The 27402-nt window shown below is 46.6% G+C and overlaps 1 protein-coding gene across 1 annotated transcript; it reads left to right on the top strand.

The window, feature by feature from the left end:
• CUNH8orf74 (chromosome unknown C8orf74 homolog) lies at positions 1-27402 on the top strand. The gene is made up of 4 exons (XM_047090861.1): positions 1-48; positions 1598-1790; positions 24229-24632; positions 27166-27402. The coding sequence occupies exons 1-4, from the start codon at positions 1-3 to the stop codon at positions 27400-27402; spliced, it is 882 nt and encodes a 293-aa protein (XP_046946817.1).

Raw genomic sequence — 27402 nt, 5'->3', positions numbered from 1 at the left:
ATGGCACTCTTAACACCCCAGGGAGTAAAAAAAGTCTTCCAATTTCAGGTGAAGAGAAAACCTAACTTTTAAAAAGGAGTTTGCTCGGTGATGTAAGAGTGAGGTGTGTGTGTAAAGTGGCCCCTCAACAGTGCTTCTTCAGATAGACACCTTGGACATGACTCCTTGCCCAGGAGGCCCACAATGGGGGGCAGGGGCATGCCAGCTGGAATGCCAGGCCAAAGGCTTACCAGCCCTTGGAGCTTGGAGGCTGTTTTCCCAACCTATAGGGACAGAGCCTGCCTGAAGGGAAGGAGGATATGGCCATAAAGGCACTGTGCCTGCCTCCACTCTGAGGAGGGCCAGGAAGGCCCTAGGGGCTGATCACCATGGGATGCTACCTCTTATCAGTCAGCCTCAGGGCCCTGTGAGCCCTTTGGGCTTATATGCCAATGTGTGTAGGGAATGTGTGTGGTTGTGGGGGTGGGGGAAGGGGGCTGTTGCTTTAAGGCAGGGAGGGGGCAGATTTCATCAATTTCTTAGACCCAACTCTATGGTGACTGGTGTGAGTAAGGAGGGGCCTGGACCTTCCAGAATAGGGCTCCTTCCAGAATAGGGCTTTCCACAGAGGGGTGTCAGGGCACTGTTACAGAGCTCAGGCAAGAGGAGTCATGCAACTATGTGCACAGGTTAGCTTCTGACCTTCAGCCATGAGCTGATGGGCAGGCACCAGGCAAAACTTTCCTGGTGGGGCCTCCCTCCCCGCCCTGGGACATGTGCTTTCACTGGCTGCTCTACATCTCCCAACCAGCTGACACCAACCTGGGGATCTGTGAGCGCTGCAAGGAATGGCTGCCTGGGTCAGGTGGTGAGAGAGGAATCCCTGGGCTCTGGACCTTCCCCTGAGAACAGTTTCCCCACAAATGCCCACCCCCCCAGCCAGGAACCTCCCTCACCCCAAGGGAGCAACGTTCCCATGTTCAGTGGCTCTCCACTTCATGCTGCACCTTTTCTTACTCCCTCCTTTAATGACACTTGCTTCTCCTACATCTGTTGATGACCTATAAGAATCTTTCTGGAAAGGCCAGACAAACTCTCAAGTGTGAAATGGGTTCTTTTGGCTAGTTCCCTGATCAGGTTTCCCTGCCTGACCTGCTAGAGTGCCCAAATTTTCACCAAGTAAGGCGTATTCTTTCTTTTAAAACATAGGCTCACCAAGCTTCTTTGTAGTCATTTACACTTTAGTATGAATTCTGTTATCAGATCAATACCTCTGGGGCAGTTAGTTGAGAGTGGACTCACAGGGAAGTCAACTATTGTTTTAGAGAAGAGGAAGGAGGAACCATAATTCAGGACTTGAAGCCTGCTGAAGCTGCAATGACCTAGCATGAGAACTCTGAGAGGAAGGAGCAGTGCTAGAAAGAACAGTGCATTCCCAGAAAGGGGAGGGAGAGCTGTCCAAAACTGAAAGCATGATTCTCCCCAGGCATACTCACATTTCTGGTCACTCTTCAGGACAATGCAGAGCCCTGTGAGGACCCCAGTGGTGATTTGCTCAGTGAGGATGGCATCTTGATTCCTCAGTCTCACTCTCCATCCCTCATATCATGCCCTGCAGAAACCAGAAGGTAGGGAGCACCTACGGAGACTGTTGAACTGGGAAGAGTTTGATGAAGTGAGAGACTCCCGCAGAAGCATTCTGCTGGATACCCTCTACGAAAGCATCATCTTTGCCGTGGGCAAAGGTTTCCCATGGGTGGAAGTGGCCAAGGTGGTCAAGTTCACGGAAGAGCTGCTCAAGGAAACCAAAGGTATGGGGCATCCAGAGCAGGGGTCAGCGAGGCTTGCAGGGGAATGCAGGGCACAGGACCCCCCTGCAGTCCACAGCCTCAGGAACCCTGTGAGGAGCTGGAAGTCCCTTTCTTTCTTTCTCTGACATTTAGCATCCTCCCATGCTCATAAACAAACTTCCTGTCTAGGCTTTCTGGAAATTGAAGCAAACTGAGTGTCCATGCTGCGTCTTTATTTTTATCTCCCTGGCTTAAAATTTCGCACAACTTCAAGCTGTTCACACAGCAGCCAGGATGTTTGTCTCTTGGTCAGTCAGTCATTTATGCTTAAATATGAATTTCCTTATCTGATCAGTACCTCTGAGGCAGCTAGCTGAGAGTAGGCTCCTAATGGAATCAGATTTTATTTTAGTGAAAAGAGGAGGGGCCAAGATTCATAATTTTTGTTTTGTTTTCACTTAACAGAAATCAAACGTGTCACTCTACTGGTTCACTGACACGCCCCCCCCCCTGCATTCCTGAAAGACCACAATTGTTCCAAGTATCAAGTTTGGGTCTACTGAATGTCTTGGAGGAATCCTTTACAGGCAGCAGCTTGCTGGCAGGGATGAGGGGAAAAGCAGTAAAGTGAGTTTGCAGAGGGAGCATCTCTCCCACCTCTGCCCTGTGCTGGGCTTCATGAGAAGAGGAAGAATATCTCTCCCTGTGACTCCCTGGCACAAGGGAATGTGATCACACCCATCCTCATCTTGGGCTGTGAGATGCAGATTCATTCCTTAAGCAAATATTTGGAGCAGCCCCTCTTTGGCCAACATCATAGTAATACTCAGACAGGAATAATCAATAAGTACCACAACCAGTAGGTAGATGCTTGATGGGAAATGGGACATTTACATACTCCCTCCCCACAACATTCTTACTGATCACAAAGGGGAAAAGGCTACTTCTATGTGAGTGAGCCTGACAGACACCTCCTTCATGAAATGATCCAAGTAGACATCATCAGTAAAGGGACACACTAAGAATCACGTTCTACCTGGTAGAATGCAAAAGAAGAACCCAGCATCCTTCTGTGATGGTTCTAGCAAAGACTCAGAACCTGATCTAATCACAAGAAAGCATTAAATTAGCGTCACTGAACAAAGTCCCTCTCCTGTGAGCTTCAAAAACATTAAGGTCCTGAGAGCCAAGGTAAGACAGAGGAGCTGGTTTAAACTGAAAGCCACCTAGGAGATGTGGCCACTAAACATGACATGTGGCCTCAGTTTGGGTCCTTTTGCTATGAAGGGATATAAGGGACACTGGAAAAACTTGGATGAGGTCTGGAGGTTAAACAGTAGTGGTGTGTCAAGGGAGATCTCCCGAACCATGGCTGTGGTTATGAATGCCCTATGTTAGGTAATTTACATGAAAACATTCTGAGATGATGGGGCATTTTGTGGGCCACTGATCATTTAAGTACTTGGAAAAAATTTCTTTGTACTATTTTTTTCCAGTTTTACTGAGATACAATTGACATATAATATTGTATGAGTTTAAGGGGTATCGCATACTGATTTGATATACGTATATATTGCAAAGTGATTACCAAAGTAAGTTTAGTTAATATCCATCACCTCACATAGTTACAATTTTTTTCTTGTGATGAAAATTTTTAAGATCCACTCTCTTACCAGCTTTTAAATATACAACATGATATCGTTAGCTGTAATCACCATGCTGTGCATTAATTCCCTGGGACTTATTTCTCTTATGACCAGAAGTTTGTACTATTTGACCACCGTAATCCATTTTGCACCCCGCCCCCACCTCTGGGAACCACCACCTGTCTGTCTCATTTCCATGAGTTTAGTTTTCTTGTTTTAATTCCACATGTGAGATCATATAGTGTCTGTCTTTATGCCTTTAAGGAAACGTAGGGTTTCCTTCGTTTTTATGGCCAAAAAATATCATATTTTCTTTATCCATTCATCTGTTGATGGACCATAGGTTGTGTACATGGCTTGACTTGGCTACTGTGAATAATGCTGGAGTGAACATGTAGGTACAGGTACCTCTTCAAGAGAGCAGTTTCATTTCCTTTGCATATATACCCAGAAGTGGAATTGCTGGATCGTATGTTGTAGTTCTATTTTTAATTTTTTGAACAATCTCCATACTATTTCCACAGTGGCTACACCAGTTTACATTCCCACTGAACAGTGCATTAGGGGTCCCTCTTCTTCACATTCTCTCCAACACTTGTTATTTATTGTCTTTTTGATACTAGCTATTCTAACAGGTGTGAGGTGATATCTCATTGTGGTTTTGATTTTCATTTCCCTAATGATTAGTGATACTCAGCCTGTTTTCATGGATCTGTTGGGCATTTGAATATCTTCTCTGAGAAAATGTCTATTTAGATCCATTGCCCATTTTTATTAGATTATTGGGAGTCTTGCTATTGAATTGTTTGAGTTCCTTATATTAACACCTTATCAGAAATGTGCTTTGCAAATATGTTCTCATATTTCATAGTATGCCTTTTAATTTTCTACAAAATTTCTTTTTCTGGGCAGAAGCCTTTTACTTTGATGTAGCTCTACTTGTTTATTTTTGCTTTTGTTGCTTGTGCTTTAGGTATTATTCCAAAAAATCATGGTCAAGACTTATGTCAAGGAGGTTTCCCCCTGTTTTCTTGTAGGAGTTTTATGGTTTCAGTTGTGCTGTTTTTTAGTAGACTATTTCTTAGAGCAAAATGGAACAGAAGGTACAGAGATTTCCCACAGAAACCTTGTCTCCCCCACCCCCGCCCACCCAACACACACAGCCTCCCTCACTATCAACATCCCTCCAAGAGTGGTACATTTGTTACAACTCATGAATCTACATTGGCACATCATTATCACCCAAAGTTCCTAGTTTACATTAGGATTCATTATTGGTTTTATGCATTCTATGGGTTTTTTTTTAATTTTTTTTTTCAACGTTTATTTATTTTTGGGACAGAGATAGACAGAGCATGAACGGGGGAGGGGCAGAGAGAGAGGGAGACACAGAATCGGAAACAGGCTCCAGGCTCTGAGCCATCAGCCCAGAGCCTGACGTGGGGCTCGAACTCACGGACCGCGAGATCGTGACCTGGCTGAAGTCGGACGCTTAACCGACTGCGCCACCCAGGCGCCCCTGGGTTTTTTTTTTTATTTTTTTAAATGTTTGTTTATTTTTGAGACAGAGAGAGACAGAGCATGAACGGGGGAGGGTCAGAGAGAGGGAGACACAGAATCGGAAACAGGCTCCAGGCTCTGAGCCATCAGCCCAGAGCCTGACGTGGGGCTCGAACTCACGGACCGCGAGATCGTGACCTGAGCTGAAGTCGGAAGCTTAACCGACTGAGCCACCCAGGTGCCCCAACCAGTTCTTCTTTTATGGGCCATGTCTTTGTGTTGTATCTAAAAAGTAGTCACCAAACCCAAGGTCATCTAGGTTTTTTTATGTTATCTTCTAGAAGTTTAATAGTATTGCATTTTAGATTTAGATCTGTGATCCATTTTGAGTTAATTATTGTGAAGAGTATGAGGTCTGTATCTAGACTCCATTTGTTGGCATGTGGATGTCCTGTTGTTCCAGCACATTTGTTGAAAAGATTATCTTGGCTCCATTGTGTTGTCTTTGCTCCCCTGTCAAAGATCAGTTGCCTATATTTGTGTGGGTCTATTTCTGGACTCTCTTCTGCCTGCCCCATTGATCTCTTTATTTTTTCTTTTGCCAATACCACACAGCCCTGATGATGAACTCTTTTTGAAACTTTTCTGTGATTCTTTATTTTGAAAATTTTTAAGCATAATATTTTCTTTAACATGTGGCACATTTGAAATTCTCTGGACTTCTGACCAAAGTCTCCAACAGCTGCCAAGCAAATAGGACACATGATGCTTTGTCCCTTGTGCATCAGGTCCCCATCCCTTATGTGCCCAGAGCTCATCCACCAGTCCAGTCAGCAGTGCCTCAATGTCCTTCCCTAAGCTCACCACTTTTCACCAGCTCCTTGTCTGCCACCCTTTCTAACCCACCTCCATCTCTTGACCAGCCCACTGCTTTCAAATCTTATACCTCTGCAGCCTTTCACTGAACTGCCCAGTGATTTTTTTTTCAGGCATAAATAAAATCCCATCACTCCTCTGCTTCAAGCCATTTAGTGGCTGCCACTGAATTGCACATCTTATGTGCATGTGGATCAGCCTCTTTTTATTTTTTATGCTGCCCATGTGCCCTTTTACTTCTCTCCTCCAAACCAGTGATCCCTGTCTGAAGGCTTGAACCAGACATGGCATTGCTCCTGGGCTGGCTTCAGAGATTCTTGGGAAACTTCATCTCCCACCAGCCACCCCCTAACCCCCACCCCTGGGGCCTTCCTGGAATCCCTCTGGGTCCCACTCCCTGCTGCTCACAGCAATACACAGGTACCAGAGTTCATCCCCTTCGGCTGAGCTCTGCAGTGGCTTGTGGCCAGAACAAACACTGACGAGCGGGAAGAAGAATGTCTGCCCCAAGCAGGTGGGAACTCGGGCTCTTTCAAGTTTCCATCAGAGCCTTCCACAGGCTGAGCCCGTGAAAAACAGTCAATGATGATGCAGACCCATCTTCACACTGAGGAGATTAGAACACCCTGGAGCTTTCATCATATCTGGTTAGTGCATGCAGCCAATGCCTCCTATATATGTCTTGTGGACTCCTAAAACCTTGCAGTTGGAAGGACACTCAATTCCCTCTACTGTAGGGAGACCCTCAACGAGCCAGCAAGGTTTTTCCAGCCTCTGCAGACACCCTGCAAGCAACAGGGTGCTCCCTCTTTCCAAGGCCACTCATGCCTTTGTAAAACCATACCAATTATTTGAAGGTCTTATTTATATCTAGCTACATCTGCCTTCTGCACCTTTTACTAGAATGTTCAAAGTCTGTCACCTGGACCCAGAATGCAAGTCCTGCAGATATTTAATCCACTTTATCTAATGTGACTATCAACTCCCAGTTGCTTTTATCACTTTTTTTTTTTTTACTTCTTGTAATGTTTATTTTATTTTTGAGAGAGACAGAGCACAAGTGAGGAAGGGACGGGGGTGGGGGTGGGCAGGGGACACAGGATCTGAAGCAGACTCTAGGCTCTAAGCTATCAGCACAGAGCCCAATGCGGGGCTTGAACTCATGAACCAGGAGATCATGACCTGGTCCAAAGTCAGTGCTTTAGCAACTGAGTCACCCAGGCAGCCCAATTTTATCATTTTAATGTGACGTCATTTCCACAGGCCCTTTCCTCCTACCTTCCCATCACTGCTCTCTTTCTTGCTGTCCTTCTCTGGGCAAACTTGTGATTGTCAATATTGTTCTTAAAATGTCATCCAAATACAAATACAAAACAACCTCGGGGCGCCTGGGTGGCTCAGTCAGTTGGGCGGCCAACTTCGGCTCAGGTCATGATGTCGCGGTCTGTGAGTTCGAGCCCCGCGTCGGGCTCTGTGCTGACAGCTCAGAGCCTGGAGCCTGTTTTGGATTCCGTGTCTCCCTCTCTCTGACCCTCCCCCGTTCATGCTCTGTTTCTCTCTGTCTCAAAAATAAATAAACGTTAAAAAAATTTAAAAAAAAACCTGAAAATTGGTCAGTGAAGTGGTCGGGGATTTTATTATCTCCTCTGTCCTGGTGATGATGCTCCTGTTTATATAGTATATAGGTGCACTTACTTTATCAACATCAAAGTCACACTGATTTATATTGGGCAGGCAGTTCCACATGTGAATGATTTTTCCCATCCTGCCCTTGTGCAATGGCAGTTTTGAGTGAACTTGCAGGACTTTACAATTATCTCCATGGATTCCATCTTGTCAGTGTTGGCCCATCTTTCTTTCTTCCTAACAACTTTTAAATCTTGGTCTTGGGCTCTCCACCTTACAAGTTCTTTCTCTTACCTTTAAATCATCTCAAAATTTAAGAAACATGGTTGGTACAAACACTGAGTGGGAACAAGCACTTAAGTGGGCCCCTCATGCCTGAAATTTGACTCACTGAAGATAGAATCCATCAGGAGGTTCAGCACTCAAAGCAAACATTCCAGTCCTCGTTCAGTCCCTTACTGGATGTGTGGTCCTCGTCAAGTCGCATCACCTTTGAGCCTCTGGTTACATATCTAGAAAGTGGAAAAAGCGAGAGCACCCACTTGCTAGGGTTGTTTTAAGGATTAAACGAGGTTACATACATAAAGCCCATAGCATGGCATTTGGTGCCGCGTAAGTACTCAGTGAGAGTCAGCTATTGTTCTTAGGAGGGGACCACAGGGACAAAGACCCAAGGCTTGAGAGAACAGGATGTGATTCAGAGATGGCATGATCAGATGTGGCTGCATGTACTTTATGCAGCATCCACGATGGATCGGCCTCCAGATGTACAAAAGCAGCATCAGCTCCTGTCAAGGGCAGCAGAGAAACCCAGCTGCCAGCACTGCCTGGCAGACCCTGTGACCTGGGGAGTGGGCAGGACAATGGACTGAAAGCAAGAGGGCTGGCACTTTGGCCAGAGGCAGGCCCCGGAGGTAAAGTAAACTGGCAGGCTTGTCCAGGAAGTGGGGGCGCAGGAAAAAGGCAGACAAGACTGTTCCCAGCTTGGCTCCCAGGTAACTGACTTATTGTGAGAGCTGACTCGAGAGCAACACCAGGCTGGCTGTGGGTTTGCAGGGAGTAGACAACGGTGTGCAGTGGAAGCACCCAGGGGTACAGAGCCACACTAGAACCAGGCCTCCTGAGCTAGGTCCTGTTCACCTTGGGCCCCTCATGGTGCCATTCAGGATGGTGGCTGTTACACCTGAAGATTGTCAGGTTGGCCCAGATAGCATCTCCATGGCAGCCATGCCCACACTGCTTCCCGGAAATCCAGCCCAGGGACACTAGCGAGAGCATGAACAAGTTCATCAATACCCCCAAAACAGGGGATAGAATTTCATCTGAAGCCTCCTTACTCCCAGGGATTTTCTTCTTCAGTCTGTAGTCAACCCCAGTATCAGGCTGGACTGGTCCTCAACATTGCTGGGGCCCTGCTTCAAGGCTTGATTCTGCCATTTCCTCACTGTGTGACTTTGTGAGAGTCCCTTAACCTCTCTGTGCTTCAGATCACTCATCTGTAAAATGAGGACAAAAATGGCACCAACTTCATGGGATCTTTGCGAGGATTAGATGAGTCTATTTATGTAAATCACTTGGATCGGTGACTGCTACATAGGACGCCCTGTGAATGTGCAGTGGGTTGACCGCTAATATTATAATACCCATTCCTCGGGGGTTTTAGGCACTCCCATGGGTTCAGCTGTCCTTCCAGAAATGTAGGTCTTACACCTGCAGCAGGAGACAGCCATTCGGTCCTGTTCATTGAGGGTGCCTGGTTTGTTCCTCTTGACTTTGCTCCCAAAACCCCTGCCTTTGCTTACTTAGTTCTGTTGCCATTCTACCCAATTCCTAACCCAATCTTGATCTTCTCTTTCTCTCCTATCTGGTGTTATCTGAGCCACACTACCCAGGTTTGGACCATATTCTCTAAGGAGTTGGCCCACTTTGCTCCTTCAGGTGCCTACCAGCTCTGGGTAAACTCCTCTCCTAACCTTGGATCCAACCCCAGTAGGGGCCAAATGAATAAGTGTCCAGCTGAACAAAGAGGCACCTGACATCAGTCCTACTTGCTGGAGGGTGTTTCCAAATCCTTTCTCAACTTAACCTGCCCCTCCCCAGGCCCTGTCCACCCATGCTGTCCATTACCTCTGAGATGCCCCCTACATTGATCTCTGAGATCAGCCCAGGGCCTTCTCACACTCTCACACCCTATCCCATCCCCTCACCCTCCAGGTACCCAGACTTTGCCACCCAGAGCCATCCTTAGAACCTCCCACGTCAGGCCCACTCCCAGCCATGGCCACACCTTCCCAATGCCCTCAACACTTTATACCTGGATGTCTGCGGCTACATCTCTCTGGGCATCCACATGCCTGCAAGCACCCTCTTGCTTGTGGTGGCCACCTTATTCATCCTTCTCAAACGCTGTTTATATCAAGGTGTCCTCCTTCTTACTCTATTCAGATCTAAACTCTTCCCCCAAAGAGCTATAGTTAGACAGCAAGGAAGGCTAGACCCTGGGGAGGCTGGATCTCCTGGAGAGGGGTCTATGCCCACTTCACTTTTCTCCCTCTATTAATACCCCCATACCAAACACAGTATATGGCACACAGTGGGTGCTAAATGAAGAAAATGAATGAATGAATGAATGAATGAATAGATATTTGATGCCCATGGAGATGATATGCCCTGTATGCAGAGAAGAAGTTAGGGTGCTTGACTCATCCAGGGTGACCTCATTGAGTTGCATGTCCAGGTGATATTAGAGGCTGCACAGTGGGGTGATTAGCACCAAACTCTAAAGTCAGAAGATCTGCATTCAAATCCTACCTCTACCACTTACTAATGTGTTACTATACCTCTCTACACCTTCATTTCCTTGGCTCTAGAATGAGTGGCATAATAGTTCTAACTCATAGAGCAGTTGGGAGGATTAAACGAGACAGGGCCTACAAAATGTATAGCACAGTAACATGCACATAGTGAGTGCTCAACAAGTGTTAGCTCCCGTGTGCCCATCACGCATGGAAGGGAGGTGAGATGAATAGAAGGTGCTGGAAGTCCAGGGCTAGAAGATGCTACATGCTGCCCCTCGGAGAACTCGCTGTCTGTGCCATTTATTGTCTTCCCCTCACCTTGCAGGCAGGATTGCAGATGCATTCAAATCATGGGCCAACAGAATGGTGGTCCAGAGAACCTCAAACCTGGCCCCTAATGGAGACACCCAGCATCCATGACCTGCCCTTGGGCACATATGTGAGGAAGTGCCACTGCCCAACAGCATAGGGGAGAAGGCATCTGTTTACTGCCCTTGTTAGGGGACCCAGACAGCAAGGGGCAGGAAGAGCTGGTAAGACAGCAAGTCAGTTCCTCATAGGTCATGGGATACAGGATGCAGACAGCAGGGTCCTACTGACCAGCCAACTTATGCGCAAGCTGATTTCCACAGTGGATTGTCACTCTTCTTGGAAGGGAGATTCTCCAGGGATTTGTTTATTTGTTTGTTTTTTGTTAATCTGGGGCTAAGGATGGTTGAGTTCTGTTTGCATACTAGATAACAAAGCTGGTGGACAGTATTTAAGGAGGGTCATGTTTGTACAACAATGATTCAGAGCTTTGACAGGCCAGCTGCCAGCTGGGCTTATTTCCTGGCCCAATCAGTCCTCAGTACCAGGAGGGAAAGAGTGGCCCTTATTCAAAAGCATAAGCTGATTCTGCCCTGGCAAATGGCTCACCAGGATGTTCTGGTCTCAATTCCAAGCTAGAAGTGAGAGTCCTGTCAACTGCACCTCCTTTGCCAGCCTCCAGGAAGCCCTGGGCAGATCCCATCCTTCTGTCTCTGTAGGGCCTGGGAGGAAGTCACCAGGAACAACACAGAGGAACAGAAGACTGCCAACTCTGTCCTGGTGGGAAGAAATCGCAGGAAGTGGACAGATTTTGCACACCCTGTTGAGTGTCTGGAGAGAGGTGTTGGGACATATGGGAACCCTGAGGTCTCCCACTTTGCATACAGGAGTGGCAGAGATTTAGGGTGCCCAGAAGGCCCTGCACATCCTATCTCTGACTCACATGTAGCAGCAGGTGAGGGGTTGGAGGGGAACAGCCTCTGTGGCATCTGTCATCAGCAGTGTCTGGCAGGCCCTGGTCTTCTCTCTGATACTTTACCTAGACTTCTGGGCTAGAAGTACCTCTTTCCTTCTGTCCTGGCCCTCATATCCTGAAGCCATGAGGAAGTGGGCCTTGGCCAGTTGGTAGAGGTATGAGGTGGCCAGGGAAGTGGGTCATAGCACTGTATCTGTAGTTCCATCCATGGCTACTCCTGATTCTCCAGAAAATGTCATCTGGGCAGCCATAGCATGGAAGGCAGCCACCCCACCTTCCCCCAGCAGCCTGGGGCTGGCAGGACGCATTACTTGCCTAAGCTCATCTGTGTGAGTTCTTCCTACCAGAATACTCATGGCCATGCCCAGGGTCTACTCCACCAGCCCCCAAGTACCGCATCCCATGTGGGAGAGCCTCCAGCAATTCAGGACCAGCCCAGAGAGAAAATGCACCTTCACTCTTCCTGGAAGGTAACTTCCTTGGGGCAGCCTGACTTCAATGCCTCTCCCACTAGACTCTAAGGAGGGGCCTTTGGCAGCAACTTCCTTGCTGATGGAGAATGGAAGCTGCCACAGAGGCCACTGGTTGAAATCCTGAGAGAGCATTTTGTGGGGGCAAATGGGCAACTGCCATTTCATAGATACCTCCCTGAGTGTATCAGTCTGTGAGGACCATCATGACAAAATACCACAGATGGGGCACTTGCAACAACAAACATTTTTGTTCTCACATTTCTGGAGGCTGAAAGTCCAAGATCAAGGTGTCAACAGGGTTGGTTTCTTTGAGGCCTCCCTCCTTGGCAGATGGCCATCTTCTCATTGTGTCCTCACATGGCCTTTCCTATGTGGATGTATGTGTCCTAACCTCTTTTTGTAAAGATACCAGTCATAATGAATTAGGGCCACCCACATGACCTCGTTTAATCTTAATTATTTCTTTGAAGACCCTATTTCCAAGAGCAGTCCCATTAGGAGGCACGGAGTGTTTGGATTTGAACATATGAATTGTGTGGGATGCTGTGCTAATTCAGCCCATAACGCTAAGTAAGGTCAAAGCTCTCCAGGTGAGACTGTGCCAGCTAGTAAGCCAGAAATCAAGACTATGCAATAGAAACCTTCCCCAAACTTCCCTGGAGGAGCATACATCCTGTAGAGGGAGCAACAGTGAGGACTTTATGATCCTGGCATTTTTGCATGTAGCATTTATAATCTTCACCATGATCTTGCATCATACCCATTATTTTAATGATGAATTGAGGCCCAGAGAGGTTAAGTAACTTGCCCTAAGTCACACCCCCAGTAAATGGATTTGAACCCAGGTCTGTCTGACAGCAGAGCACATGCCCTGCCATGTGACCCTTCTATCTTGACTAAAGGGATCTGTACACAGAGCACATGAGGGTCTGAGAAGCATGAAGCCTGGGAAAGCACCCTGCGATGAGAAGAATGAGGCCGCCTGCATGCAGGAAGAGGGAGACACCTGGAAGAACCAGGTGTGGAACACCTGGGGGTGGGGTTCCTAAGTGGGTCACCTGGAGTTACAGCATGTACCTGGGATCCTGACCCTCAACAGGATGGCTCCAATGTGGTGGGTGGCACAGGCCCAGCTGCAAAGAGGAGCCATGCCCTTTGGGTAATGTGTTCTGGCCTGGATGTGCCACCTGTGTGCGGGTGGGTGGTTCTGGTGCCTTAAACCCAACCTCTGGCCCTTTGGAGTGACCTCATGCTCTACCTCTAACTTCCCATGTCCTTCTTCAGTCAGCTGGACATACTGGTCAGTCTCAGAGCCCCCAACATTAGAGGGGACACGGTACAGATACAATATAGTCTATTTTTAGTCTAAGTCCCTGAGACAGTGGGATTCCTTGGTCGTTTTCAACTCAGGGATGATGACAACAGGATGATGATGAAGATCAAAAGTCAGGACTCCTTTCACTAAACTTGAGACAGCTGCAGAGCTTGGCCACGAGGTACCCACAGTGCCCCAGATGTGGCTATGGAGGACCATCAGCTCCATGGAAATAACCATAACATCTGAGAATCAAAAAGAAACCCAAGATCTCACCTGATCCAAGTCCCACTACCACCACCACAACAAACACATTATTCGAGAATCCTCTTGCCAGCCAAATGCCTCCTAACTCCTCAAGCTAGACTGCTCTGCTAATAAAGCTTTTGCTTCTAGAATGTTCTGCTGCTGAGCTGAAACCTGTCTGAGACTTCCATCTGAAGACTTCTGTTCTGCCTTCTGAACCTTCCTCCCTGAATCAGCCTAATCCACTGCACTCAGTCAGCCATCCTCCAGCAAACATTTCCAGGGCACTGTGCTAGGGGGTGAAGAAGATGAGACATCCACTCAGCAGTCCCTATGTGCTGAGCTCTCCTCATGAATCATCTCCTTTAAAGTCCACAGCAACTGTGGGTGGATTTAGCAATGATGCAGCTGAGGTTCAGAGAGGTTAGGTAACTTGCAAATTATCACACAGTATAAGGGCAGAACCAGCATTAACCTTGAGACCTTCTGGCCCCAGATCTGTTCTTCCTGCCAAAGCTCTGTAGCATTAAGCGTGCCAACTTCTTAAACAGACTCTTAACTATAGAGAACAAACTAGTGGTTACCAGTGGGGAAGTGGGAAGGGGGATGGGTGAAATAGGTGATGGGGATTAAAGAGTGCATTTGTTGTGATGAGCACATGGTGGTGTATGGAAGTGTTGAATCACTATATTGTACTCCCAAAACTAATATAGTACTGTATGTTAACTAATTGGAATTAAAATTAAAACTTAAAAAAATAAAAAATAAAAACACTTCCTTTTCAATGAAAACAAAAAAAGCATTCCAGGGGCGCCTGGGTGGCTCAGTTGGTTAAGCATCTGACTTCAACTCATGTCATGATCTCACAGTCTGTGGGTTCGAGCCCCAGGTCAGGCTCTGTGCTGACAGCTCAGAGCCTGGAACCTGCTTCACATTCTGTGTCTCCCCCTCTTTTTCCTTCCCCCATTCACACTCTGTCTCTAACTCAAATATAAATAAACATTAAAAAATGTTTTAAAGTAAAAAAAATCATGCAAACTTCTTGAGGAATGGAAGTGAGGAACAGTGAGGGGTGCATTTACTAAACAGACAAGGTCAGGGGACCATTTTAAGCAATGAGAAGAGCTTCGGCCAAAGTTCATGACAATCTAAAATACATGGCCCTGTGTTTGCCCTTTTTGAGTCCCAGGACTTTGAATAGCAAGGAAATCTTTAAAAGATCAACATAATCTTTCCAGTCCTGCTGTTGGAGTAGATTTTTTTCTTTAAGGTGACTCTTGGTTTATCTTAAAAACAAAAACAAAATACCATGGGCAGGAAAATAGTAGGGAGACTCCTCAAAAAATTAGACATAGAACTGCCACATGACTTAGTAATTCCACTTCTTTGTATAAAGAACTGAAAACAGGGACTTGAACAGATATCTGCACACCTGTGCTCACAGAAGCATTGTTCACAATAGCCGAAAGGCAGAAGCAACCCATCTGTATGGGCTACTTGTCCATCAACAGATGAATGGACAAACAAAATGTGATCTATGCATAAAATGAAATATTTCTCAGCCTGGTGAAGGAAGGAAATTCTGACACGGATGAACCTTGAGGACATTACCCTAAATGAAATAAGCCAGCCACAAAAGACCAAGTACCTTATGATTCCACTTATGTGTGGGTATCTAGAGCAGTCAGGTTCATAGAGGCAGAGAGGGGTCTCAGTTTCCCATCTCTAATATGAAAGGACTAGACTAGCTCAATAGTTGCTCAAATATGCTCCTTGGTCCGAAAGACCATTTACCTCAAATAAATTTGAGAAATATTGCAGATGCTCAACCCCTTTGGGCCATTTGCTGAGCCCACTAGCATATTAAGGGCCTTGTTTCATATCTTTTGATCCAACATATCTTCAAGGTCTCTGGCTTTGAAGTACTGGTTTCTATGTAATACCTATTGCAAAACATCCTTTGGAAAACTGTGTCCAAAAGGATTGGGGGCCCCTTCCAGTGTCCATCTCTAAGGGTCTACAAAGACAGCCCAAAGCTGCTTGGGACTAGATGGCTGTGCCAGGCAGCGGCTTGAATTCTGGCTTCCCCACTCCACCAGCTGTGTGTCCTTAATCAAATCCCTTGAGTCCTTGAGCCTCAGTTTCTCTCACGAGTAAAGTGCCTGTACCCCTGCCTCACAGAGCTAGGAGGGATTGGGTGGAACGAGATGACCCAGGGCATGCGGCACCCAGTGGGAGCTCCCTCAACAAGAGTCCTCCGCTGCCTCAAGGAAAGCACGTGAGCTGTCACTGTTATTGGCACCTTGGTGTAAATGAGTTTGGCAGAACCTTACCATGAGCAGAAAGATGGGCAGGGGGCAGCTTTCAGGATGCAGGATGGGGGTGGAGATGAAGGTTCTGTGCTTTCATCTGCTTTCCACCATCCCAGGTCAGCCCTGGTAGGTGCACAGAAAGGTAAGCAAGCCAGGCTGCAGCCTGACTTGTTCCTCCCCTTTGAGCCAAGGCGGGGGCAACCAAACTGGTTTGTCAGGGGGCACTGGTGGCACCTGGATCCTCCCCCTCACACCCACCCAGAAGGAACAATGCCTCTTCACCGTTCCCAACCCTTCCAGGACATGGCACATCTCCCTTGCTGTCATCCAGCCCCAGACCCCGAACATGAGGGGCAGCGGGAGGCAGGCGCCCAGAGTGCTTGGTCCAAGCCCAGTGCCTTTTTACCCTAATTCTGGAGCATCTGGTATTGTCATCCCACCCCCTGCTCTTCCCCTCCTCATTGCTCTCCTCCTCTCCCATGCCTGCGTCCCCGTGCAGGTGCTGGCCTCCAGGGGCTTGGGGACTGTCTTCAGGAAGTTCCCAGCAGCCAATGCAAATGAAAGCCACTCCCTGTTATTGAAGAGCAACTTGCACGTACAGATCTGTCCCCCGGCAGCCAGAGGCTTCTCTCTGAGACTTAATCCTTGGCTTTCTGAGTCATCGGAACTTCTCAACCTGCGGCAAATAGAGAATGGTCTGAGGGCCAAGAAAGTGTGTCTCATGAGCCAGCTTAGGATGATCTTTGCTGAAAACCAGAGCTGGCCAAGGAGTCTTGGGGCTGGAAGTTAGAAACCAGCCCAGGGACTCCTTCCCCAGTGACCCTGGATGAGGTCCACTCTTGCATTTTATGACCTTGAGGCTAAGGCCATAGCTCATACCCATAATTGGGCACCTGCCAGGATGACAGGCAGCTGGGAGCACTTGCCAACATTTGCTGAGGTCACTCAGCACAACTGGGCCCTCAGACTTCTTGATTCAAACCTGGCCTCTATGCATGGCTGCCCAGGGGCTGAATAGAGAAAACCATGGCCTTGACAAATGAGGCAGTTGTGGCCACCCACATCTGGAGGATGCAGGTGATCCCAGCCCCATCCACTCATAAGCCAGGCTGGAGGAGGGACGGCATTTTCCAGCATGTTTGTTCGGCTCCGCAGAGCCCAGAGAAGAGGCAACGATTCACCTCACAAATTTCACACAGTCGCCTCCACACCAACCTGGAGTCCAGCTTTGATTATCAGAAACCAACCCTGGTCCCCCAGTCTCTGAGATTCCTTTACTGATTATTTTTGCCGTCACACACCACCACCATCCCTTTTAAATGCCCATCTGAGCTCTCCCTTCTCGGCTTAAGACCTCTGAGTGGCTCTGCAGCTCTTGGCCACGGTTCTTAATTTTCCTTTCAGAAATCTGATGATTCTTTCCATGCACACACCCCACCCCCAGGGGGAAAAAAGTGCATGTGAAATTCTGGATACAATTTCAGAAGATGCCAGTTGGTCCTGAAGCCCAACATTGGGGTCCATGAATCCTCTTTAAAGAGCCTGGTTTCTGTTTTGAAGTCCAGCTCTTTCATGTGACATACACGAGTTTGCCCTTTGCAAACTGATGATGCCAAGCCCTTCTGTCCCCCTGGGGGAGTCCCCCAGACTCCAGCTTTTCTTCCCAGAAACTCTGAACCATGTGGATCAAGCACATGCCCACACTGTACCCTATTTGCTTCCAGCCTTTATTCTGCAGGCTCTCCACCTGGAGGGCCCTTCCCTATCATCTTCTGCCAAACTCCCCATTCTTCCTGTGGGCTCCAATGTCCTCTCTGTGGGAAACCTTCCCTGGCTCCTTGTCCCCCCACATCCTACGTCAGGATGCCTTCCCCATGAGAGCACCTACCCCATCTCCTTGTACTTTCACTTCTTCCTCTCTGCACCTCGGTGCCCAGTTTTATCCTAAACATGGGTACTTGCTTGCATGCTGCTTTTAGAGGAATCTTCAACTCTTGTTATGTCGTTATGTAATGTATTTGAGCACCTTAAAAACAACAACAACAGAGACTTGTACGTTCTGTGTCATTTTTAACCAACCCTCTCCAAAAGCGAAAGAGAAAAGAACAAAATGCCCACGGGATCCCAGCAGCACAAAGCTCACATCTGTGCAGGAAGGGACCTGGCAACCATGTGACAGGTGAGAGGGTCCTGAGACAGGTATCTTGTGTAAAGGTCACTCAGCAGAACAGAGCATCTGGGGGCTTTGGTTTCATCCTTTTGCCAGTTGGGCATTTCATAACTCCATGGCCCCCGTGTGTCAACATCTGAGTTCTTTCGGCTCAATCTGGCTCATAACTGAGGAGCAACAATTCCCAAGCCAATCCCACCCTGGAATCAGCACTTCCTTCTTTTGAGATGTGGGGTGCTCTGTATTTTTAGAAAGATCCAGGTGACTGTGGAACACAGGGCTTCCACTGGCCCTGGGCCCCTCCCCACTATTCAGTAATGAAAGGGTCTTCAGGATCAGCCACCTAGCCAGATATTTCGCAGAGCAAGAGAGAAGTCAAGGAATGCCTAGGTCGCTGTCCTGGTGGCTGCAGAGTATCTGTGACACAAGTGAGAAGCAAAGCAGAAAATGGGGAGAATGCATTTCACACCCTACCATGCAAAAGCAGCATCTCTTTTCTTGCCATTATTGCCTCCCTTAGAAGCTGTTTTATTTGTTTCCTGAATGTGTGTGTGTGTGTGTGTGTGTGTGTGTGTGTGTGAAATACCCCCTCCTTGCTTTACTGAGGTATAGCTGACAAATAAAAACATTGAAAAATAGGGGCACCTGAGTGGCTCAGTCAGTTGAGCATCCAACTCTTGATTTCAGCTCAGGTCATGATCTCATGTTTCATGGGCTCGAGCCCCGCATCAGGATCTGCTCCATGCTCGGTGTGGAGCCTGCTTGGGATTCTGTCTCTCCCTCTGCCTCTCCACTCCTTCCTCTCTCTCTCTCTCTCCCCCTCTCTGTCAAAATAAATAAACATTTTTTTAATATTGAAAAATATTTAATGTGTACAAACATAATGTTTTGATACACATTGTGAAATGATTACTACAATCAGGCTAATTAACATAATCATCACCTGACATAGTTACCACTTTTATTTGTAGTGAAAACATTTAAGATCTACTCTTTTAGCTAATTTCAAATATGCAAAACAGTATTGCTAGCTCTAAGCACTAAGTAGATCCCCAGAACTTATTCATCCTGCATAACTGGAACTCTATATACCTTGATCAACATCTCCCCATTTCTCCCTCCCCCCAGCCCTTGGCAACCATCATTCTACTCTATGCTTCTATGAGTTCCACTTTTTTTAGATTTCACATATAAGTGGGATGATGCAGTATTTGTCTCTCTGTGTGTTGCTTATTTCAATTAGCACAATGTCCTCCAGGCCCATCCATGTCGTTGCAAATGACAGGATTTACTTCTTTTTTCAATTTATTTAAATTCTAGTTAGTTAACATATAGTGCAATATTGATTTGAGGAGTAGAATTTAGTGATTCATCACTTATGTACAACACCCAGTGCTCATCCCAACAAGTGCCCTCCTTTTTTAAGGCTGAATAATATTCTAGATAAATGATAGATAGATATAGATGATAGATAGATAGATAGATATTCTCTCTACATATCCTATATATAGAGAGATTATATAGATCATAGAATAGAATTCTATGTATATTCTATATCTATATATCTCACAATGTCTTTATTCATCCATCAGCACACTTAGGTTGTTTCCATATCTTGGCTGCTGTAAATAATGCTGCATTGAATATGGGAGAACAGATTCCTCTTAAAGATCTTTAATTCATTTCTTTGGGGTATATATTGAGAAGTGGAATTGCTGGATCATACTGAGGAGGCATTCTAGACATTTTTCCCTAATGACCTACTCCTTAATGACCTACTGTCTAGTTTTAATATCATAAATATTTTGTATATCTGATTTTGTGTTGTATGTATGTCTGCTTTATACACATATAAAGCTTACTCTTTGTATGTAATGCAGGGTTAAAGATGACTAAAGAAAATTTTTAAGTTAAATTCAAAATTAAAAAGCTATCAACATCTAATTTAATGTTACAACTGTAACTTCTAAGTAATTTTAATATAATTTATTCACTTATGTAAATTGTAATTGTCAAATTACACATGCAAAGAAGCAATTTATGTAGATGCATAACGATAATAGCAATGCAATCAAATCTTAAAATGTCATTCAAAATGTCATTCAAAACTGCCATTTCTTTGACAAAAAATTTACAAAATTAATTTTTTAAACTGTTTTCAGTAAGCTTAACTTTCAACTTTTCCTTCATACATTAAATATTTGGAGGATGGGCTGGGGGTAGGGTGGTCTGGGAGGTGTCTGTGAGAAGGTGGCATCCTGGGAGTGATGCCAGGAATGGCATCCGAGCCTAAGGCCTGGCACAAGGGAATACAGGGTATGGTGGAAAAATAAGGGAAGGCCAGTGTGCCAGGCAGAAGCAGAAGGAGAAGAGGAAAGGAGGGTTTTATGCAGAGGAAGACCATGTTGTGAAAGGGTCATTGTTTTAACATCACTCTTAGGCTGAAGACCAAATTCCTCCCATAGGGTCTTAGGAGGTCCTGCACCACTGGGCTGCTGTCCACCACCCAACCTTTTCTAGAACCAGGGAATCTCTCACCAGCTGCCTTCTAGCCTGCCAGCCCCTCACCCCCAGTCTTTTGGTTTCTCAAATGGGCCATGCTTTCTCCAACTGCAGGCACATGATGTTGCCCTTGCCTGATTCATTCTCTCCTACCTCTCTTTGCCCAGTAACTCCTCTGACACTGTTCATCTCAGATTCTTCATCACCCTCTCAGAGAACTGCTCTTTGACTTCCCTAACAAAGTCACTTCTTCCTATTCTGTGTCCGCCCAGACTGCAGAACCCTGAACAGAGTTATACTCTGTGTGTTTTCTCCCTAGCCCTTCACTGCCTCCCTGGAACCTGAAACAGGTCTTAACACATGAAAAGTACCTAATACTTGTTGGATGTATAAATGAATAACTCTGTCACTGCACTTAATATCAGAATTTGCTCATTTACTCACTAGCTACCCATTGGCTCCAACTGTGCACAAAACCTTGTGCTGGGGACTGAGCATAAAAAGGGGAATGTCATCTTTTTGTCACCTCTTCTACAAATTGGAATCTCTCTGAGGGCAGGGGTCATGTCAGAGGTGAATGTGCCACCTGTATCATATTCTATTGGTGGTCCCACCACTCTCTGCAGGTCGCTACCACACTCCACATCGGACCATCAGTCCTGCCACTCAAATCTGCCCGCACCTGCTGACTTGGCATTCTCAGACCACAACAATCCCATCTGGACCGGACAATGCGATGCACCAACACCACATGACCATCAATGTTATTTAGCTCAAGGCAAGCATGGCCATGTGTACAATCTTCCTACAATGCTAGGCAGACTCTGCACTTCCTACAATGCAATACTTCTGAATGCAGCATTCAAGGCCCTCCCATCTGTATTCTGCCTACCTTTCCACACAACACTTGCCATTTTCTGCTTCCATTTTTATATGCCAAAAATAACAAACCCAGGCTTGTTCCCCACCCATGCCATACAGCTTCTTGCCCCAATGCTTTCACCCAGACTGTACCCAGAAAATGCCTCCCTCACCATCTTCACTGGCTCAGTCCTCCCACTAAGCCTCTGAGATGTAGCTCATGCATTATCTCCTCCAGGGGAATCCCTATCCTCAACTGAACCTTCCTCTCCACCTGTTTCTGTTTCTCTTTACACACATATCATAACATTTACTTGTTTGTCTTTCCTGTGAGCACTTTAGAAACAAAGAATGTGTCTTATTTGTCACAGTAGTGCCATAGTATTGACTTAGCATAGTTCCTAGTAATTAATAGGCACTCAGTAACAATTGACAAATTAATCTTGAGTGGATGGTTGGGTGGGTGGGTAGGAGGACGAATGGGAGGGTGGATGGGCAGATGGATGGGAAATAGATGGGTGCATGGATGGGTGGATGGGTGAATAGATGGATGGATGAATGGATAAATGGGTGGATGGGTGGGTGAATGAGTGGATGGATGGGTGGATGGATGGATGGATGAATGGATGAATGAGTGGATGGATGGGTGGATGAATGGGTGGATAGATGGGTGGAAGATGGATGGAAAAGTGGATACATGCATGCAATGCATGGAGGGTGAATGGATGCATGCATGCATTCATGGATAGATGCATGGATGGGTGAATTGATAGGTGGATGAATAGATGGAGAAATGGAAAGAAGGAAAGATATATGTGGCCAGGAGAGACTTTTCTCACAGGGCAGAAACAAACTCTTCTTTCCCTACACTGTTTATTGATCACTACCTTGTAGCAGGCTCTGTATCAGGCACTTGGACAAGTCATCCCATTTGATCCTCATAAAAATCCTATCAACTAAATATTATTATCCTTCATTTTATATCTGTGGGAATGAAGGCCCAATGTCACAACTAAAACGGGACAGAACTGTCTCAGGCCTCCAAATCCAGTGCCCTCCCTCTACACCATCCTGAAACAGAAGCACTCTCTTGGACCTCTGAGCCTGATGATTTGCCTTGAAAGAAGGGGAAAACACAGCCTACCAATCTCCTGTTCTGCACATTGGAGAGGCCTCTCTTCATCCCTCGCCCAGAAGACTGAAGTCTAAATCCAAGTGACACTCCCAAGCACATTCTAAATGAGGCTAAAAGTGGAGTAGTTCTCCATCTACTAATGTTTTTCTAAGACAGTGATAACTTACCATCTCAGCACTCTGGGAAGATTTGAGGTAAATATTCCCATACAGAGCCAAGAGTGAGAAGCCAAAATGAACATACAATGTTCATTGTGGGGGTGGGGTGTGGAGGACTTTACAAGCAACTACAAGGGCAAGACTGAGACAGCTCCTCCTAAAGGAGAAAGGAGCCCTCTGGCTAGGAAGGTAAGAGACTTTACTAGGGCCCTATGGGAGCCTCACATAGGAGAGACGAGGAGGGGGATCTACAGACAGGTTGGGCCTCCACTCCAGGAGGAAATCCAGGTTCCCTGCATGCAATACTTAATCTCTCCCTTCAGTAGATAAAACTAAATCCCCCAAATCATGTGACTTGGTGGTCAGCTGGCCCAAGCTCCTATTCTACAGAGGTAGACACTGAGTCAGGAAGCAAGAGACACTTGACTGAATTTACAGTGCACTTCAGGGATGGCATCTGTGTGAGGACCCAGGTCTCCTTACGCTAAGGCATGTTCTTTCTCTGTCCCTTGTTTCTTGCCCCTCTCTCTGCCCAACGTCTGTTCATCAAGGCATACCCATCATTCAGTCATGACCCTTTACTGAACCTCCCCCTGTGTTAAGACCCAATCACATGCTGGGAAGAGTCCTTCCTCCTTGATCACACTACCCTGAGCTTTTGATAAAGTTGTGAGCAAAAGGAGTGTATGGGAGGGGGTGAGAGAAGATGGTTTGCTCAGGAGCATTGCCCATGGTGTAACCCCAGAGCTGATCTTTGTTTGCATGATAGAAGCAATATTTGCCTAAATCTGTGACACACATCTCCAAGATAACAGTTGTCTGGACATCTGTCTCTCCAGCCATCTCATAGCCTACTCTTATCAGAATCCCTTTTTTTACACCCTCATTTCCTTTCCAAAGGGTTTCAAGTGGAAACAACATAAAGAACAGCTGAGGTAAACCTTCAAAATAAGAGTTAAAGGTCAAAATATTGGTAAGGGGTGAGATAATCATATTAAAAAATGAGATAAAGGTAAGTTACTACTTAAATTTGGCTTTGAACTTCCTAGAAGCCAAGGTAAAAGGAGAAATGTGATATACTCCATAGACTTTTTTAAAGATTTTTTTAAAATGTTAATTCATCTTTGAGAGACAGAGCATGAGCAGAGGAGGGGAAAAGAAAGGGGGGAACAGAGGATCTGAAGCAGGCCCTGTGCAGACAGCAGTAAGCCGATGAGGGGCTTGAACCCATGAACCATGAGATCATGATCTGAGTTGAAGTCAGACTCTCAACCAACTGAGCCACCCAGGTGCCTCTACTCCGTAATTTTTAAGAACTGATAAATGGTAATATAGAATAACTAGTAGGACATGGGCTCTGGGGTCATGGGTGTCATGGATGGGTGGGTGGGTAGGGGGATGAATGGGAGGATGGATGGGCAGACAGATGGGAAATGGATGGGTGCATGGATGGGTGGATGGGTGGATGGTGCCTAGATTCAGAACCTATGTTGATCACCTATCAATGCAGCTTTACCTCAGTTCACATTCAATGCTCAGCCCCTCTGTGCCCACAGGCTGCTCCATCACTGAGGCGGTGACAATCCTAGGGAACAAACTCAGAGATTACCAGGGACAGTTCAATACCACCCACCTGCTGGCCCTCTGTGACTACTTCCACAACACCTTCATCCGCCACTACAAACTCTACCAGTATGTCCTGGGCCAGGACCAGGAAGTCAACCTGACTGTCAACCACCTGGAAGTATGTGCACCGCCCCAGCCCCTCCCGCTGGCCAAGGGCATGGACAAGGACATCTGGCAGCTTGAGCAGCAGATGGCGGAGCTCCGTACGGCTGAGGTGCAGAAACGCACCAATGTACTGCTCCTGAAAGAGGCGCTGCACCTGGAGCAGGAGCACAAGCTACAGAAAACGTTCTCTGAGGTGTCTGAGCAGCCCAGCCGGGTTCTAAAGAGGGAGGTAAGGCTGGACCCATGAAGTGGGAGGATGCTCACCTACCACATACAAATGCGCATTCCTACCAAGAGCACATCAAAGCTGGAGTCAGACTCACAGACAGGACTCCATGGTCTGCACACATGGGACGGGGCAGAAGGGGACAGTCACTGAGCTTTAGCCACAGGCTTTGCATGCATGTTTCACAAAACATCTCTGTGAGGTATAATTCTTGTCCCCATGTTAGTAATGAGACAACTGAGGCTCAGAGAATTTAATCCACTTGCCCAAGGTCACCAACCTAGCAAGTAGAATTGTTTACATTTGGACTGAGGCCTGGTGGATCCCAATGTCTAATGAAGAGCCCAGGATCTGAACCACCACAGATGGTCTCAGTGCCCTTCATCTACTTGCAGAGCTGGCATCCATTGAGGCCTGGGGGTGGGGGAAGGTGACAAAGGAAGGTCCACTGGGGACAGCCCAATGTGGGTGATATGCTGAGGTAGGCAAAGGGGTGGGGCTAGTGGTCCAGGGAGAACCTAGAAGAGTCTGGTATGGATAGAAGAAATCGGGCTGCCCTCTTGACCAGTCTTAAGGCCACAGAGGCTCGAGGAGCCAGAGTCTCAATGACCAGCTCTTTACTAAATGGTGACTATCTTGGCCCCAGGGCAATCAACTTCTTAAGGGCCTGGAAGAGTCCAAATTTATTTTTTAACTAAACATAGGCACTAATATCATCATTGCTGCATTATCTTTGAACACAGAGACAAGTATTGCATATGTGTACACATGAGGGCATATGTTGGTATATGCTGGGGTGGGGATGGAGAGTCACAGGGCCTGTGTGTTTCAAAGTCAGCCAAAGAGTGAACAGCCCTGTGAATTATAACATGGGGAAAATCTCTAAAAAGCAATTAACACAATAGAATAAATGATACTCTTCTAAGGTTAAGTCAAGTCTCCCAGAGAAATAGCACATTGGGCTGCCAGGTAATCTTAGTGCAGTAAGATGTCCAGCAAAGAAAGACCCAACAGAACCTAGACAACAGGGACTCCTGGGTGGCTCAGGCAGTTGAGTGTCCATCTGACTCTTGATTTCAGCTTGGATCATGATCCCAGGGTCATGGGATCGAGCCCTGCGTATGGCTCCGTGCTGAGCATGTAGCCTGCTTAAGATTCTCTCTCTCTGCCTCTCTCTCTCTCTCTCTCTCTCTCTCTCTCTCTCTCCCTCCCTCCCTCTGCCCTTCCCTTGCTTGTGCTTTCTATCAAAAAATATTTTTAAAGAAAAAAAGAACTTAAGCAATAGCTTGTCTCCTCTGGGGGACCTTGCTCTAGAACATGTGGACAAGGCGATGGATGGGAGGTGTTGCCTTCCCTCCCACTCCTGCTGTCCTTCCCTGCCCCTCCCAGGTCCTCTTCCAGCCCCCATTACTTTGCTGCTGGTCCCTGCCTGGTGGAGCTCGTGGACTAGAGTCCCTTCCACTGTGTGCCCCTGGTTGTGTGCCAGAAGTGGGGACACTGAACACCATAGGATAAACACAGTACATCCTCTTGGAGCACAGTCCTCCCCAAGGACTTAGGGGAAGAACATTACTTTTATATAAAACAACCAAGGAGATATTCTGGGGCAAATATAAGATTTTACACTAGGTTTTAGTTAAAATAAGAGATCTCAAAGAAATGTCTTCTAGGCATCAGCTACTCTAAGTATGTCCCCTGACACCCTCAAGACAAGCACAAACTCTCCTCTGCTGTTTGGTTCCTCAAGCAGGAAATTTAGAGACACACAGTTACATAGTCCATGTCTCCAGGATTCCATGGTGCCATAATCCTGATTGAGATGACAGACAGGGTCTCATTTTAACATGGCAGATGGTGATTGACTTTCCATTCTTTCCATGGCTGGCTGGCTGGAGGACATTCCCACTCTCTGAGCAACTTGCACTGTCCCTTCTGACAGTGCTGCTACTAGGCTGCTACTAGAACTTTGAGATGTAAAAATGAGATGAGGGCAGGAGGGGAAGGAAGGGGGATGATATCCAAATGGAAAGTTCATTGACCAGAAGATAGGAGAAGATGGGACTAGCCTATGGGCCCAGAACAATGTTAGTAGTCAATGACACAGTCCAACAGGGTTGTTGCCACAGTAGGCCTGATGGGAGAAGGAAAGAAACAGTCACTGGAATCCAAAAAGAGAGCTGTAGGAGAGGGTTGTGGGTTAGGAGGCTGTAGGCAGAGGGTTAGAGTCATGGCCAATCTACAGTGGATCCTGAAGGAGGTGAGAGACTTCATTCTCTTCCCAGGCTCAGATCTCCTGCCAGTACCTCCCATTGGCTGAACTCAAAGCCATAGGTCAAGGTAGCTGGTTGAGGCAGCCCTTATAAGTTAGCCTCTCAGAGCACAGAGTAGGGGTGAGAAGGGTGACCAAGAGATCTGGTGGGGGAAATGTAAGGTTTAGAACACAGAAAAAGGAGTGGATGTGTTCAGAATTGGATATCTGCAGATAGCCTCAGTCTCCCCAGAGTTCTGATCACCAGCCATGTTCTATTTCTTCCAGGAGTTAGAAAAGCTCATTGATGAGGTCATTCACATTCAGACTGAATGCCTGAAGGAGCTGCTGCAATATGAGATACAGATAACTTTTGATATTTTGGACCTGAAACTTCAGAAGACTTTGAACCTCAATGCTCCTATCCCTTCCCCCCTCTCTATCACTGGCCAGCCAGGCCAAGATGAATCTCTTAAGTTCTACAAAACAAACAAAGGAAAGAAAGCAAAAGCAAAGAAGAAGTAG

Source organism: Lynx rufus, unplaced genomic scaffold (assembly GCF_022079265.1).
Source record: "Lynx rufus isolate CCGP_SWC_20201006 ecotype Redwood Valley unplaced genomic scaffold, mLynRuf1.p SCAF_3, whole genome shotgun sequence".
NCBI lineage: Eukaryota > Metazoa > Chordata > Mammalia > Carnivora > Felidae > Lynx > Lynx rufus.
This window is presented reverse-complemented; position numbering and strand designations above follow the sequence as displayed.

Excerpts from the sequence above, each read along its gene's own strand:
- CUNH8orf74 (XM_047090861.1), top strand. The coding sequence starts at position 1 with ATGGCACTCTTAACACCCCAGGGAGTAAAAAAAGTCTTCCAATTTCAG. Across the intron at positions 1,791-24,228 it reads GCTGCTCAAGGAAACCAAAG|GCTGCTCCATCACTGAGGCG; the intron begins GTATGGGGCATC and ends CTGTGCCCACAG. Across the intron at positions 24,633-27,165 it reads GCCGGGTTCTAAAGAGGGAG|GAGTTAGAAAAGCTCATTGA; the intron begins GTAAGGCTGGAC and ends TATTTCTTCCAG.